The 12,946-nt window shown below is 37.2% G+C and overlaps 1 protein-coding gene across 1 annotated transcript in view; it reads left to right on the forward strand.

Moving 5' to 3' along the window:
- The window catches only part of LOC103759527 (von Willebrand factor D and EGF domain-containing protein), a 175,847-nt gene that overhangs the window by 114,325 nt on the left and 48,576 nt on the right, over positions 1-12,946 (forward strand). Inside the window, exons 18-20 of the mRNA XM_029962195.1 lie at positions 1,770-1,907; positions 3,889-4,027; positions 5,482-5,648. Of these exons, the coding sequence (XP_029818055.1) occupies positions 1,770-1,907; positions 3,889-4,027; positions 5,482-5,648 (444 nt within the window). The remainder of the gene's footprint in view (positions 1-1,769; positions 1,908-3,888; positions 4,028-5,481; positions 5,649-12,946) is intronic.

The following is a 12,946-nucleotide window of genomic DNA, read 5'->3' on the forward strand; positions in this document are numbered from 1 at the left end:
AAGATATAGAATGTAGGAGGGAGGAGAAGGGACTGAGGGAGAAGTGATGGCTGTTACTGAAACTGGAACTTCTTTCCTATTCTCATTTTTTATAGTATCATGTTTTGTCTTTATATGATACTCAGAGAAAGAAAATAATTACTAATGTAATCAGAGGGTGACTCATTCAATATTTTCCATAATGTGATGTCTAATAATTTCCCAATGCATCATCAGAAATCAGTATCAGAGAAAAGCAGCCTGATGCCACGAGTGTGCTAATTAATTAATAAAGTATGAATAGTCATACAAAATGTAATATGGGAGGAAAAAATGTCAGTCAAGCCCTGCAATACTTCATGATGTCCAGCTTCAGTGAAAGAAGCAAGAAGCATGAGAAACAAGAACAATTTAGCTTGAGACAGCACAGGAAAGGGGATATAACTTTAGTGCTGCTGTTCTTTTTTTTTTCCTCAAGACAATACCAGCAGGGGAAGGTGATGTCACTGGTTTTTCTAGGCAGCTCAATCAATAAAGAGACATCAATTTGAGTTTTCTACATGGAGAGGATATTTTAGGCTGAAAGGAGTAGCGGAAGCTGTCTGAAATGCTGAAGCAATGAGCGATTATGTTGTAGGAGATGAATAACAATGTTCTGTTTTTATCATCCGATAATTCATCGCACTGTGACAAATGTCTTTTTAGAAGAAAACAAAAAAAGCAATTATTTTATCCTTAGACCTTTCTTCATGATAAAGCTGGATATCTGACATGGAACAAAACTTTCTGTACCTAGTGGTATGTCTTGAAGCAGGTACCTGGACTCTCCTGAAGTTGTCCCAATGTCCTTGTATATTCCTTCAGGGACAAAGGATATGCCTTAATAGAAGTGATCTGGGCTAGTTTATGACCTGCTATCAGGGCTGCATATCCTGTAACCAGCAATATCCAAGAAAGTTTGCTCAAGTGCACAGAGACAGCAGCACGCACACGCCAAGCCTGAGGGAGTTTTTATGTGATTACTCTGCATCATTTGCTGTTCAGATAGTAATTTTAACTTTTGGGTCACCTTCCCCTATAGGTATTCACTAAATCATCCAAAGTTGTGAATTTTAATATCAGTTTCTTTGAGGAATTTTTAAAACCCTATTTCCAAAATCAGCAATAGTCAAGAGATATTGTTTTGGGGTCGGGTCCTACGGTGGTTTATCTTCTGAACACCAGAACTGTGGCTCAGTGACATTTTCAAAATGTTTGTTCAGATTTTAATTTTAAATAGAAAAACTTGGGTTTTCATTAAAAAATCACATCCTTTTTAAGGTTTACCCTCAGCCAGACTCTAGTTCACAATAATCTATTAGTTATGAGGGGTTCACATAGAAATGGAAAGCACAGTATGTCAGTACGTGGTTCTTCATATCTTAAAGCCAAAATAGTGACACTCATTGACTTCTTTAGTATATGACAAACAAGACAACAAAAGCAGCAGAAAAGATGTGAAATGCAGGGGAAATATTAATTTTATTTATGTGCATTTTTATTTAACATGCACAGCATTCTATGAACAGCAGACTCCAGCTCAGCACTTCTGGTGCCAGTAACAACAGTAATAAACAGCGTGATAAAAGCAGGTTTAAGTGAGACAGTGGGGAATTTGGCTGGAACATGAGTGACATGCCCTGTAATGAGTTTACAGCTGAGAAGTGAGCCTTCATCTGCTTCAACATTTAAGCTGAAGTATAAACAGGGAATCTTTCCTGATTATTAACTTCCCCTTTGTTTTGCCACAGGGCTTACTTGTCAGGAAGACAGGAACGAGTGTGAAGACAGTCTTTGTTTTCCTGGAGTGTCTTGTATGAATACCTTTGGATCTTATGCATGTGGAATTTGCCCCAGTGGGATGGAGGGAAATGGTAAAACTTGCAAATGTAAGTGTTTTACGTAATTTATTTTAATAGACGGGGGGGAATGGGTTCAATTCTACTGCTATTATCCTTAATAAAGTACTTTGCTACTCATTTTGAGTACAAATCTTCAAATATACAAAACAGACTATTGTCATGTTCTATTAATATGGATAGTTGCAAATTGGTGTCTGCTACTTTCATTTAGGTTAGAATGAACCCCATAGTACACAAAAAAGCATTTTCCAGGTGCCAGCTAGTTAATTTGCCAAGGACATTCCAGATGTTCTCCATTATTTCACTACTAAATATATGATTCACTAACAAGTACTTGGGGAGCACCTCTGGGATTGGTTTTGCTTTAGGTGACTTCTGGATGGAAGGTAAAAGAAAGAAGGTCCATGTGCCAGTCCTTCCCATCTTTTCACCTCTGTTTCCAAGGTGTGCTTTCACTAGAGGACACAGCCCACAGATGGTTGGCATGAAGTCATTCCACAGATCCCAAGTAGTGAAGAAAATGACCAGGAACAATTTTAGGCATGCTCCATATTTGCTTTTAGAGCAACAGACTCTGTGCTTTGTGCACAGTGATTTTGTGCTTCCCAGTGCACTTGATGTGATTTACACACACACTGCTTATTTCAGTCATAGAGACACAAGTCTTCTCCAAAATACAATATTTTTTTGACCAGAAGAGAGAAAACCACACTTGAAGTCTTTTGTGTTTGTTTGTTTGTTGGTATTTCCAAAGAAATCCAAGAAGCAAGAGATAAAGATATTTACTGTGGAGATATTAGCATTTCCTCAAATTCATTAAGGAAATGAAAATAAAAATATCTGTTGTAAAGAGACTGATTTGTAACTACAGGACCCTGGCACCAGCAGGACTGCCTTTCCCTAATTTACCAAATTTCTCTTCAGTCATATTGCCAAATGTCTGTATGGAATATTTCCTTTGGCTACATTTGTTATTTCAAAGTGATTTTGCTTCTGTTTCACTAATGCATATTTTTGTGGGTAATTTGACCAGTGCAAGAAGGACATGCAAAATAATGTGCTTTTGATAAATACAAAAAAAAATAATTTCTTACTTTGTATTTTTTAATTATAGAAATAAATTTCTTTTTCTGAAATGCACATTTATCAGAAGGAATAAACCTAAGGGTTTCCTTGTCCACCCAAGATAGGACAGAAATTATTATTTGTAGTTCTGATACACAGATTTAACATTCCTGCTCACACTTCCCTTGCCTAAGCAAATATAAAGGCTTTTGGGAGGAAGGAAGAGAAAACTGAAGTAATTTTATAGCTCTTAGAGTGAGCAGCAGCTCATTGCATTGTTTAATAGAGGTAAAGAGTCAGAGTTTCAGGCTTTACTAAGAGTAGAGAATATTCAAGAGACCTGAGGCAATTCAACTTGCAACACTATCCATGTAGACTTCATCCTTAATTTATTCAAGAAATTACCTTAAGATTATGCAAAAATTAACATTTTTGAGAGTCTCCACCAATCATTTTTCTCATTCCATCCACATATACTTTGTACAGGTATTCTGACACTTGCAAAGTTTGCAGCTGAGCTAACTGAAGCCAACAAACACACACAATATGATTTCAGACAGAAGCTTTCAAGGAGAGGCAGGAACCAGTCAGAGCCCAGGTCCCAGTGTACACTGTACCATCCTCATCCAAGCAACAGTGCTGTCAAATACTGGCTGACCTGAAGCTTTCTAAGTACCCTGAGCTCAATAAAAGATCACTATGCATATTAAGTCTCCCAGATCAGCAAAGTTCAGTGAGTTTGGGCATAATAATTTTTCCTATATTTGTGTTGAAGCTTTGCTGTGTGTCAGCAGCTGACTCACCTGATTTGCCTTTATTTGCTTGATGGTTGGCTTCCAGAGTAAACTTATGCCAGGTTACCTGATTTGCTGTTGCTTTTTATCATCAATCACAGCTAAGCCCTAACACCTTGTTTCCTTGTCTCCTTGATGTCTTTTCACAGCTGTGCTTGCTGCTGATGTTACAAAACCTTTAAGCAATGGCAAAGGTGAATTGAACAGGACCGAGGTTAAGCAGCCACTGCAATCCTTAGAGGCAAAGGATTCCCCCGTAATTAAGAATTTTGACATAAGTGATAGACGTGGTAGGTAAACAAGGATATGAAAGCAGTTTCTGTATTCAGAGATCATACATTTTGCCATCTTAACAGCAGATACAAAATAACTGTTTATAATACAACATGGAAAATTGGAGCTAAAAATTAAAACCCTCCTACTACACCAGACTGAGGATAGCTGCTAAACAATTTTTACATGGAAGGGAGGCATTACAGCAATAGCAATCAGAATGGTCTGGCTTAATTAGAAATCACATCACTTCTAAGGTAGAACAAAACCACTCCAAATTTTACTGGTCAATGAGAAAGAAGCAAGATGATAAGAGTGACAGCTTATGCCAGCTTGCCATAGCCAAGTGATGCTAAAATCTCAGTATTTAGTGAGCACTTACTGAATTAATAATTTTGAGCATAAGTGAAGGTAGACTTGATGTATGAACTTGACTGTGGCAATAGCTTTTCCCAGAGGGGGAGCACTACAACACTCCCTAAATATGGGTGTGCACCTGCACAATGTTTATGTTGGCCGTGTTCTAATGAGTGTTGCAGGTTTAATTGATTTTCTACTGAAAGCAGGCAGCAAAAAAATTGAGACTGGTTATGTCTGTTGTGTAGAGGCATATGTAAAATTAAAGATTTTTTTCTTACCTTTTTTTTTTTTTTAAATGTCTGTACCAGGCCAGTCAACACCTAACCAGACCTTGCCTCTTGCAGGTATCCTATATCATAGTGCTGCAGGTAAGGTGCAAGAATAATGCAGAAAATACTTGAGAATTGTGATGGAGACCTCACCGGAGGCAATTAAAAAAGATCTGTAACCATCATTAAGATTGTATTCATCATCTGTTCTACGTCCTGACACTGTTAAATACTTCAGAGTCAGTTCATATACACTTGCTATTCAGTGACATCATAAGTGATAAAATATTATATACTACCAGAGTGTTAAATTTTGCACATAGTTCTAAAGATAATTAAAGCAGTTTCCTGTAATACAGGGTTTGATGCATGAGGGATGATTTCTAGATCAGAAACATATGTACTTGACAGTGTAATTTTAAAAGTAGAGTGTAGGTGCTGTAAAGTTTGATAATTACCTTCCAATTATAGAAGACCAAAAAGATGTCAAATAATGCAGATTCTCACTCAGTTAATCTTTCACTTATGCTGAAAATTACACTTTCTATATTGTACATGATAAATGCCAAACAACTTTGAGTAATAAACTTGAAAACATGTAATTAGAGGACTAATAAATCTTGCTTTAATGAGAAACAGCTGTTCCAATACACTGTGCCCACAGGACATTCTCATGTTTGGCTCAAGGTTTGGGAACACTTTGCATTAATTAGACTTTAGAAGAATAAAAACAGTTGTAAAAGCTTTAGCTGGGCTCAGGCATTCACTGTTAAATTTTATATATGTGTTTCATTTGAGAAATTATTAAACATGCTTGAACCCACTTTTTTTTTCCTTTTTGGGCCGTGCAGCACCACTGTCACATGTTACCACCTGTGCCAACAGGCCATGTTTTCCTGGAGTGCTGTGCTTTGACAGGAAACCCCCTTACGTTGGATACGTCTGCGGCCGATGTCCAGCAAGGTTTTTTGGGAATGGTCGAGTCTGTACCAAAGTTCCCAGACCAGGTACTTTCAATTTTTTAGAATTTTAAAAATGTCTTGCATACAAAGGCTGTAAGGAAGTATGAACTAGTATGGCATTACAACAACACTGTACTCTCCAATCTGAAGGCTGTGTTCTTTCACTCTTACCTGATGAGCAGCTGGCAGGTCTTATTTCAGGAATACCTGGCTCTATGAGTTGAAATTCAATACATTAACCACCTCATTTGCTACTAGGGGGAATTCTTCACAACAGGACTTGCTCAGTGGTATGAATCACCACATCTGTATTTCTGCCACAGTGCTGGCAGAGGACTTCAGAACACGTTTCCTCCTCAGTAAGATCAGAACATGACACATGCCAGTATCACTACTCTTTCCATTTTTTCCTAATTCTTTTGCTGCAAGGCATCTGTTCTGCAAGGTGACCTGTGAAGACGATGATAAACAAAGTGTTATGCGAGAACAACTACACCAACAACTGAAGGCAACAGATAATTAAAGCATTTCAATAGTATTGTTCATAGCCTGAGCAATAATCTTCCTTGGGGAGCTCTGAAAATCAGCTGGTCCCATTAATCTCTGAGGACTGATCATTAGAGGAGGTCTTCTGCTTTGGTAAAAGAAAAGCTGGGTCTTGACCTCAGGCAGAAAGTGACAATGGCATAGCAACCACTCATCAGTCATCTGATCCTGCTCTCTCTCAATGATATTCTCATAATTCAATGTATGGTTCTCTAGGGACAGTCTGGATAGCTGTTCTCTTTTTACTGCACAGAGTGATCTGCCAGGAGAACTCATGTTTATTCGTTAATAGCAGTAGTTGCTGGGTCAGATTCCTTGGTTTGCTTCTAAACTTTTTTTGAAGTATTCAAGACAGACTGAATTGAAACCTGTCAAGTTGCTCCCTGACCTCCTACACTTGACCAACCCACCTCATTCCCCATTCTGTATCCAAATCAATGAGTGTTACCTTGATGTTGTATTTTAGCACACTCTATCAAAGTGGAAGCAATTTTACTGCTTAATGTAAGTATCATCCAATCTCTTTGAACTCTAAATTGATTTTAGCCAGTTCTCCGAATCTAAAGGTCACAAAAATAAACTCAACATTTTTCTTTCTTTAGCAGTGAGTATGTACAAAGTATAACTTAGTCTGCCAGCATCACTAGGTCAGCTATTGACTCTTCTATAACTGGGGAAAGCTGTAAAAGTGGTTGAGGAAAAAGAAAATCATTGTGCATATAAATAACTTTTCTGTTATTGCCCAAAGCTGCACCTTGTCGTTAATGGGATAATGGGATACACATTGTACACCCCAAAGGTCTTTATATGCTGTTGAGTAGAACAGATATTTTGCAGCTGTAGTTATTGGTACAGTAAATCAGGCACACTTACATCATGTTTATATAAACATTAACCAATAAATTTGTCTGTGTTCTAAAAAGGGAAATGCAGACAGTAGCTGCCATTTATTGTGATTCATACAGGTCATATACAACTCCAGGCAAGATTTCAGAAACATCCTAAGTATCAGGATGTGAAACTAGTCAATACTTCTTTCACAAGTGAGTTGTATATCAGAGGCTGGGGGATGTTTCACATTTTTCTCTCGAATAGGCAAACTGAGTCAGAACTTCATGGTGACATGTGGCCATTCAACCAGCTTGAGCACCTTGGGAAGGGAATGAAGAGAAATTACTTTTTGTTCCATCAGAAGTTTCCATCACAATTATCCATCAGATAATTGTGAATTATATCACAATATAAACAATGAGAATTTTGTGCCTCAAGGTTAAATGAGAGTAGTCATTTGGTTTAATATTTAGAAATGAAAGTCGTTGCTGCAGCTGCATGAGTGTCCTAATTTATGGCCAAAATGATCGGTTTAACTTTCCTTCCCATGTGCTTTGCTAGTTGAAGCAGAAGTACTGTATAGCACTGATGATTAAAAGATATCAGACAAAAACAAGAATTAGCTTTCAATTAAATTTACGTACAGTTGTGGATTATGATTATTTTTAAATCCTCCCTGTTAGAATAATAGCTTCTCTCCCTTGTAACTTATGGTATCAGTCTTCAAATGAAACAGAATACTACAGCTTGCTACAGTTCTTGTGAAGGTACTGAGATTATGTGCCACTTCTTTCCAACTCTAGTAATTTTAATCTAAAAATACTCCTGCTAATCCCTATTTTGTACTTTTATTGGCTGCTTTTGATGCAAAATTATACTCAATTGCAGTGATTTAAGGATTAAAGGATAAGTATTTCTTCATACTAAAACCACAAAAATTACCCAACTGCCTTTGTAGGCTACTGAGGAGAAAAATATGCCAGAAGAAAATTGTTTCCTAAGTCAGTATTTGAAGAGCTGCATCCAAAAAGTCCGTCAATTTTGATTTATAATCAAAAAAGTACCATTTCCACAGCATTGATATGTGATGGGTATTCATCTTTGGAAGTACTTGACTTACTGCAAACTATGTAACTTCAAAAATAAGTTCCTGAGCTGTATTTACCTTCTCTGCCAACAATGCAGAGCCTCATTCTGTTCTCTCTTACATATTTTACCTGGCTTATATCAGTAGTTGGTACCACTTTAAATTGACCAAACTTGGTTGCAATTTTTCTTGAAGAACATCAGAATAGTCTTAAGGAAAAACCAGTATGGAATTTCATATGTAAAGAGAAATTATTATTTTTTTAAAACAAATTCTCCTATCAGAGACAAAAAGCTATTTCTCTCCCTTCAAAATCCATCAAGCAGGTATCCTACATTTATTTAAAAATTTACTAGGAGGATCAAAAATCCCTTAAGTCTGCTGGCATTGCAATAAAAAGGAAAACTTAAGGAATTTAAATCTGTCCAGGCTTCCCTGGGCACATTTCATGTTTGTATAAAATATCTGTTATGTTTTTGCTGGAAGAGGCAGATCTATTAAATCAAACCATGCAGTATCATTGGTCATAGTCTTGGCACAAAGAAAATGAATATATCCTAATGGGGGGGATTAGTGATGTTCCTACACGTTGCAATATCAGTCCTCATCACACGCTGCAAGTATTTCTCTAGACTAGTTTCATCACTCACAGTCACAGAGATACCCATCTGTTTGCACTTTCTTTAGCAGGTTAGAGAGGTTGATGTCATCACACAGGATTTATTTTTTTCCTATTAGTAAATCAGCAATTTTACTTGACAAAGCAGTGCCACATCCATCACTGATAAAAGATTGTTTGTTCAGAGCCAGTTCTTTCTGCCTCTCCTGGTTTAGGCAGCTCAAGATCAAGGGAGAGGATGATTTTATGATCTCTGTAATCGAGTTCTGCTTTACCATTCTGAACACCACTGCAAGATCTCCTGTCATAGCAGTTAATTTGCAGTATTGTAGACATTTGGCACTTGCTATACTTTGTATGTGGCAGCTATTTGTTATGTTTATGTACTCTATGCTTTACATTCCAGTATCTGCCTGAATTCACTTTGATTTTACATCAGAGAGACCTTTGTCACCTTCTCATTTGCACCACTGTCAGATCAACATCAAGGTGTGGATTTAAAAGAAGAATAAAACGTTTTGAAGTAAAAGAACATGTGTGTGTTTAAACCCCTGGTGCTCAGTCAAACACCAGAGGAACATAAGTTTTACATTCTTAAATTTTAACTGCGAAATAACCCCTGTCATTATTAGCACTCACCACTGATCACTCTCTATGAAAAATAAATAACTCCAGTAACAGCTTTTGTCACCAAACCAAGGTTTCATGTCTGGAGTTAAGTGCAGGAGTAGGGACCTCTTTCTGCCTGGAACCAATCAAATGATTTTGCTTCAAGACATGACTGAAGAACATAATGGACTACTTTCATCTCTTATCTAACAGAATTGATGAATTTGCATTAAAAAAATCAAGGCCCAGATTCCAGTCTCACTTATACCAGTGTAAATCATAAGAGACTCCATTATCCTAATGGACTGAGCTGAACAGTGTTCCTGGGAGACACCACTTAAAACCTGTTAAGGTAGACACATCCCACAAAGAACTTTTAAATATGGAATCTGATAAAATGCACACACTGTTCAGCAGTCAGAGGGTGGTTTACAATGAGTTACTAACCCATCTTGTCATGGTTTATGCAATGAGTTGCAAGGCTTGCTTGAAGGCGGGGATATTTTGATGCTGCAGCCATTAGCTGTGAGGTTGTCTGAGCTTCTTGCAAAGAAGGTATAACAGAAATACTAAATAAATAGTAAATGATACTGTGATTTGCCTCTGTGTGGTAATAGCTCTCAGGCCTCCTTGTAGGCTCCAAAACCAGGAAGTATTGCATCTCAATGGCTTCCAGCTCTTAGCTCTGACTCAGGGCATGGAAACTCTGCCCACAGCTCATCTGTGGAATGCATGCTGAAAGTGTCCAATCCCTTTCATAAACTGTGTTCCTAGTTGGTGTATATCATGACAAAATGTACATTTTTTTCTTTTTTTTTTGACCAGTTATAATGTAATGATGTGTCCTTCAAGGGGTATGTTATGAAATGGTAACTGAAGTGGAGTTAGAAATGCCACACAAAGACATTCCATATAAATTTGGTGTCATGAAAGACACAGTTTTGCAAATGGTATACCAGTAATCTTCACATGAGGCCAGGATCAGCCTGACATTTTGGACATAAGCTCTGACCCTTTCCTACCCTTTGAGTCTGTAATTGCCACTGAAAATCCACTCCTGTACTTGTCAAGACAGAAAGGAGATCAGAGAGTCTTTCTGATGGCTTTCTCCTCCTGAGGGATACCTAATAAAATATTAAGCATTTTCAGAAAAATATCAACAGAGGCCTGTAACGTATATGCTATGACCCAAACATAACAACCAAAATAGGCACAGTGGGAAGAATATGTTTAGATAATTTAAAAGATAAACGGTTTCCAGCATCACTGATCCATACACTCTGTCAATCCAGAACTCGTTAAGTGCTTCCAATACAGATGATGTATTTAGGAAACGATGTAGCTCAGCAATAGAAGACCAATGAAGCCCAAGCCATAAAACCACTAGGGAAGAGGTCTTAGCTGCATGCCATGAATAATATTTACATTCAATCAGAACATCAAGTACAGATTACATTTCTCTCCTACCAAGAATGTGCCACCTTTTGCTTAAGCAATCACTGTGCCATCATGACTTTTAAGTGATAATAACAACTCAGTCTTCAACAAATAATCTGCGTAGGATACAGGCCCAGTAGTTTTTTACATTGACAGAGCAGAGAGCAGATTATCCTCTCTTAGAATTTCCAGGCTCATTTAATCATCCAGCTATAACAGCACACAGCTTTTAAAGAGAGACAACCCTGTTAGCACAAATTTGACAAGACTGCTGTTTTGTTAAAGGCACTTAGAAGCACTTTAAGACTGTAAGTAACTCATACTGGACCAATATCCTGGCCCCATTAAAGCAACACAAGAGCTATGCTACTAACAGATAAAGCAAAGCAGGAGCTGAAGAAAAAGGATTCGTAAGCAATGTAAAGCACAGTCCAGTGTAGGGGGGTAAAAATAGGTGTAAAATACATAGACCTATCCTTGCTAAGGGCAAATTTAGGGCTAGTTCCTTAATATCTTGCTGTTGTTTATGAACAGGAACCTAGAGATGTAGTGGCACCCACTGCACGGGACTTTCTTGCAGAATCAGGTAACGTTCACAGCCAAATCACGTGAATTTTGCCCCCAATATTACACAGGACATGAACAGAGCTAGTTTATTTCTGAAGGAATACAGCGACAGCCTAAAGCTAAGGCAAGGCAACTGATCCTCTGGGATGCAGGAAGAAATGATCTCTCATGTTGATAATACATTAGATTTAGAATTTCATAGAATAGCAATGTTGGGAGGGACCTCAAAAGGTCATCTGGTCCGAGCTTTTTTTTCTCAGGGAACTAGCTAAGAGCTACTGTGACATGCCATCTGAAAACTTATTATTGAAATTCCTTGCTTTTTGTTTTCTAAATTAGGAAGAAACTATAGATAATTGTTAACCTAATCAGTTGAAGTTGTGGAGGATTCCACTAAAGCATGATTTCACTGAGAGTATTTATATGTGCTTATATGATATTAAAATAGATTCATTACTGATTCCCAGTAAGGCATAGTTTGGTTTGTTTCTTGGCTTTCATATGTAAAATAATTCATTTTTATGTGTTTACAGCCCAAAACAACATAATTATAGTTTTAGACCATTTATTTCTTGAATTGAATAAAAGGAGAATTTCAGTAAAATATTCAAATTTAAGCTATTTTTTTCTTTGAAGAAATATTATGGCTCTTCTTTTGAAGAAATGTTATGAACTTACTTTATAATCTATTATTACTGTTCTAAAGGATTCTACATAGATATTTCAGAGAATTAAACAGGGATGCTTCAGAGACAATCTGCCTTGATTTAGTCTACTTTGTACATATCTATCAACCTGTTCTAACCATGAGAGAGTCTGGAGGCCCATGAGGAATCATCAGATAAGAACACAGTTTCTATTAATTTTTCCATCTATCTCAGTGCCGACAAGTAAAATATACTGTCAATTCCTGAATAGAAAATATAATTTACTTTTATGAACTCTATCTTAATACCATCTTTGTAGCTTCTGAAATAATATAGTTTCAGGCTCAAATAATTGGAGAAGGTAAAACACAAAGAGGAGAGGTAAAAGTTCAGACCTGCAAGATGGACAAGGGATAATGAAAGAAAGGATGATAAAACAGTTATGAGGGGATTAAGCGGGTGATCCATGGTGTTTTGAAACACAACCATGCTTCTCTATCACTTCCTGTTTTATTGGCTGGATGTTCAGAGGACAGCACAGGAAGAGCACTTCTGAAAACAACAGCAGAGAAGGGATTAGACCTGAGGAATATAAAGTGCACCAAAGGAGATCTAACAACAAAGGAGTGATGGGAGCACGGCTCCTGTGCAAGGGGTGAGAGCAGTTCAGACATTTTGAGTTTTTCCAGCCCCCAGGAGAGAACTTTTCAATTAAATCTGGAAATAAACTGGAAGGTAGGAGAGGTGTTTGAGAAAACATTGTTTGTAAAAACATAGCAGGTTTATAAATCTCCATATGCAATCCAAAAAAAGGTACTGATAAAGGAAATTGTTGATAGAGAAGGAAAAAAGATCCCTCTTTGGGGAGTATGCTCATATCTTTGCAATCACTAATTCTTTCAGTATTTCTGAAAACACTGTCTCTGGTGACCCTGATGCTAAAATTTCTATTGAAAACTTACAGGAAAGATCACAAAAGAAGTAAAAAAAAAAAACCAAC

The sequence above is a fragment of the Manacus vitellinus genome, unplaced genomic scaffold, assembly GCF_001715985.3.
Source record: "Manacus vitellinus isolate BGI_N305 unplaced genomic scaffold, ASM171598v3 scaffold_43_pilon, whole genome shotgun sequence".
Classification (NCBI taxonomy): domain Eukaryota; kingdom Metazoa; phylum Chordata; class Aves; order Passeriformes; family Pipridae; genus Manacus; species Manacus vitellinus.